The sequence below is a fragment of the Cariama cristata genome, unplaced genomic scaffold (assembly GCF_000690535.1).
Source record: "Cariama cristata isolate BGI_N322 unplaced genomic scaffold, ASM69053v1 scaffold24275, whole genome shotgun sequence".
NCBI lineage: Eukaryota > Metazoa > Chordata > Aves > Cariamiformes > Cariamidae > Cariama > Cariama cristata.
In genome coordinates this window covers 1812-4854 of record NW_009617257.1, presented here as the reverse complement: position 1 = coordinate 4854, position 3043 = coordinate 1812, and the positions used below count along the sequence as shown (strand labels likewise).

Below are 3043 nucleotides of genomic sequence, written 5' to 3'. Positions count from 1 at the left end.
AGCTGGACCCCCTGGCTCTCAGGGCCACTTCCAGCCTCAGTCCTGGGGCCGGTGCAGCTGTTCTGCGTCTTGGGTTTGGCAAGGGCTTCCCCCCGTGGCGCTGGGCATGACTCGGGTTGAGCTCGGGGCTCTGCGAGGGGGGTTCAAGCATGTGGGCGTGGGAACGGAGTGCTTGCCCACCCCACACTCTGGGCTGCACTGGGGTGCTCGCAGCCTCACTGGCAGTGTGGGACCCAGGTGGGTGCCTCGCACACCCCCTCCCTGCAGCCTCCCTGTCCTACCCGCCAGCTCCCAAACAAGGGCAGTCGTGCCCCGTGGGCACACCAAGGGGCCAGGCTGTGGGCAGAGGTGCCAAGCGAGTGGAGACAGCATGGAAGAAGGGTGCTCAGGGTGGTGGGTGCTTGGAGCAGCAGGGTGGTGGCACCTCAAGGTGGTGACCTGGCAGATGGTGCCACCCCCATGTCATACAGTTTGCAGGCAGATGGTTCCTGGTCGGCGTGGCATCCAGCTGCAGCTATCTGGCTGAGCACAGCCACCGTCTGGAGGCCACGGCAGTGACGGTGACGGTCCTGGATGAGCAGAGCCTGGCCATCAGCACCTTCAGGAAGATGTGAGTGACATCGGCCACTGAGGCCACAGGCAGGGACAGGGACGCTTCAGGCAGGTCAGAGCAGGGACAGTGCTCTGGGATGGGGACAGGGGACGCTGGATGGGATGGGGACGCTGCAGGCAGGTTGGAGCAGAGCCAGTGCTCTGGGATGGGGACGCTGGATGGGATGGGGACGCCGCAGGCAGGTCGGAGCAGAGCCAGTGCTCTGGGATGAGGACAGGGATGCTGGGTGAGATGGGGACGCTGCAGGCAGGTCAGAGCAGGACCAGTGCCCTGGCCACGGACTCCAAGGAGGAGAGAGCTGTCCCAGAGCAAAGCGTGGGTGGGATCTCTGCTGGGATGTTTTGTGGTAGAAGCCTTGGCACGACCACCAGCCTGGGGTGGACTTGGGCTGCCCAGGTTGGGCAGGGTGTGGGGCAGCCTGGCTGGGGAAACCGAGGCACTGAGCGGGCACATGGTCACTCCACAGCCACCCAGCCAGGCACCGGCTCTCAGGGACACCCCAGTGGCAGCACGGCTGAGGAAGGGGATCTTTGGCACATCTGTGGGTGCTCCCCTCTTGGCCCAGGGGTGTCTGAGGGGCTGAGCCAGGCTCAAAGCTGCAAGGAGAGGGCAAGGACCCCTTGGACTCAGCAGATTTTTGGGTTCTGCATCTCTTGCTATGTCTCCACAGGGCTCTGGGACATCCCTTTGCAGCATCTCCCTGGGGAGAAAAGTCCAAAGGAAACAGATCCCATGTGTGCCCTGGCAAGCAGGGACCTGGGTTGGATCCTCCCCAGCCTGTGCTGACAATGTCATCCTCTCCCCGTACAGGGACGGGATGTGCTGGGAAATCAGGCAGCGCTACCTCCCTGCCCAGACCCATGGACGCTTCCTCCTGAAGGGTGAGGGAGGCTGGGCTAGGGTGGCAGGGGGGCTGTGGGGACCACAGAGCTGGAGCCCCCCTCTCCTGCTCTCAGCAGGACTTTTGGTATCGGTGTCCTCCCTCCCAGTATCCCACCTCTGGGGTCTCAAAGTGCCCCAGTGCAGGATGCCATGATGGGCAGTTCTGGGGCTGCACCAACTCTAGCCCTGATTTTCACCCCTTGTACACCCCACTCCTGACAAAACGAGGTCTAGGGGCTAACTAGGCTTAACCAGGACTAACTGGGACTGTCCTCTGCCACGACTGTCTTTCCCAGGCCGTGGCTATGGCAGCAAGGTGGACGTGGTGGTGGGCGAGACGGACCACAGCAGCTATGCCATCCTCTATTACCAGAAGGGACGGAGAATCTCTGTTAAGCTCTATGGTGGGTTGGCACCCGGCAGCTCGTGGCAGATGAAGGATGGGGAGAACAGAGGGGTGGGCAGCCTGTGCTGGGCTCTGGGGATGCCCACTGGACCCAGACACAGGGTTGGAGCCTCCCCAGGGGATCTGGTCCCCAAGTGGAGAGTTTTGTCCCCAAACAGAGAGTTTTTTTGCCAAATGCTGGGGAGGGGTTGGATCTGGGGACCATATTCTCTGAGCTGAAAGACCCCTTGGCCTTGAGCTTTGCCATGGGGGGCACAGGGGGCTTTGGGGCAAGGACAGGTAGGGCTTGAGGCCACCGACAATGTCTCCCTCCCCATGCAGGACGGACCAGCCGCGTCAGCGACACCATTGCAGACAAGTTTGAGCAGCGTGTCAGGGCCGTGGGTCTCAGTGAAGACGTGACCTACTACTTCCCCACATACGGTGGGTGGCACGTGGTCCTCTGGGAGCATGGGGCACCCACAGTAAGGGCTGCACCCAGGAGGGGCCTGACAGCAGGGGCTGGAACTCTCCAGTGTGGGAAGGAGGAGGTACATCCACATGGGTTTGAGCAGTTTGTGGCCCCATGTCACCCACAGCAGGGCAACACGTGGGGTCTGTCCCCATGCTGTGGCCACCCCAGGGACAAAGACGCAAGGACAGAGCTGTGCCCCGCAGTGTCCCTGGGGTGTAAGGTTGGGGGGTCCCAGGTGCCAAGGCTCTCTCTTTTGCAGGGTTTTGCGACTCTGCAGACGAGTTTCATATCCTCGATGGTGAGTTGCGGATCTTGGGCGATGCAGCTGGGCACCACAGCAGCTCTCCTTGTCCTGGCTGCAGGCTGGGCATGCCAAGCTGGACCCACACCACACCACAGCCATGTGGTCCTGCCCCAGGAGTGCAGGGGTGACAGGGTCCCTCCGTGCCCTTGTGTGGGGCAAGGAGCTGGCAGACCATCACCCAGGAGGGGCATCAGATGCACCCTGGCAAAGCAAAGCCCCGTTTGCCCCCCACGTGGGTCAGGCTGGGCTTAGTGGGGTCTGTATTGGTGTTTCCTGGGGTGAGAGCTGGTCTGGGATGGGGTGTCCTCGGACAGGGACACCCCAGGGTGAGGGCTGCGGTCCCTGAGGACAGCTCCATCACTTGTCGTTGGTGCTTGGCGAGGC

At 62.5% G+C, this 3043-nt stretch overlaps 1 protein-coding gene across 1 annotated transcript; it reads left to right on the top strand.

Annotated features, from left to right (window-relative positions):
* Positions 1 to 470: 470 nt before the first annotated feature.
* On the top strand, positions 471 to 2653 carry C8G (complement component 8, gamma polypeptide; the record flags this gene model as incomplete). Its single annotated transcript, XM_009700473.1, has 5 exons — positions 471 to 610; positions 1424 to 1494; positions 1792 to 1899; positions 2223 to 2324; positions 2615 to 2653. Coding segments are annotated over 5 exons (460 nt in total), but the record flags the coding sequence as incomplete, so codon positions are not given.
* Positions 2654 to 3043: the final 390 nt, after the last annotated feature.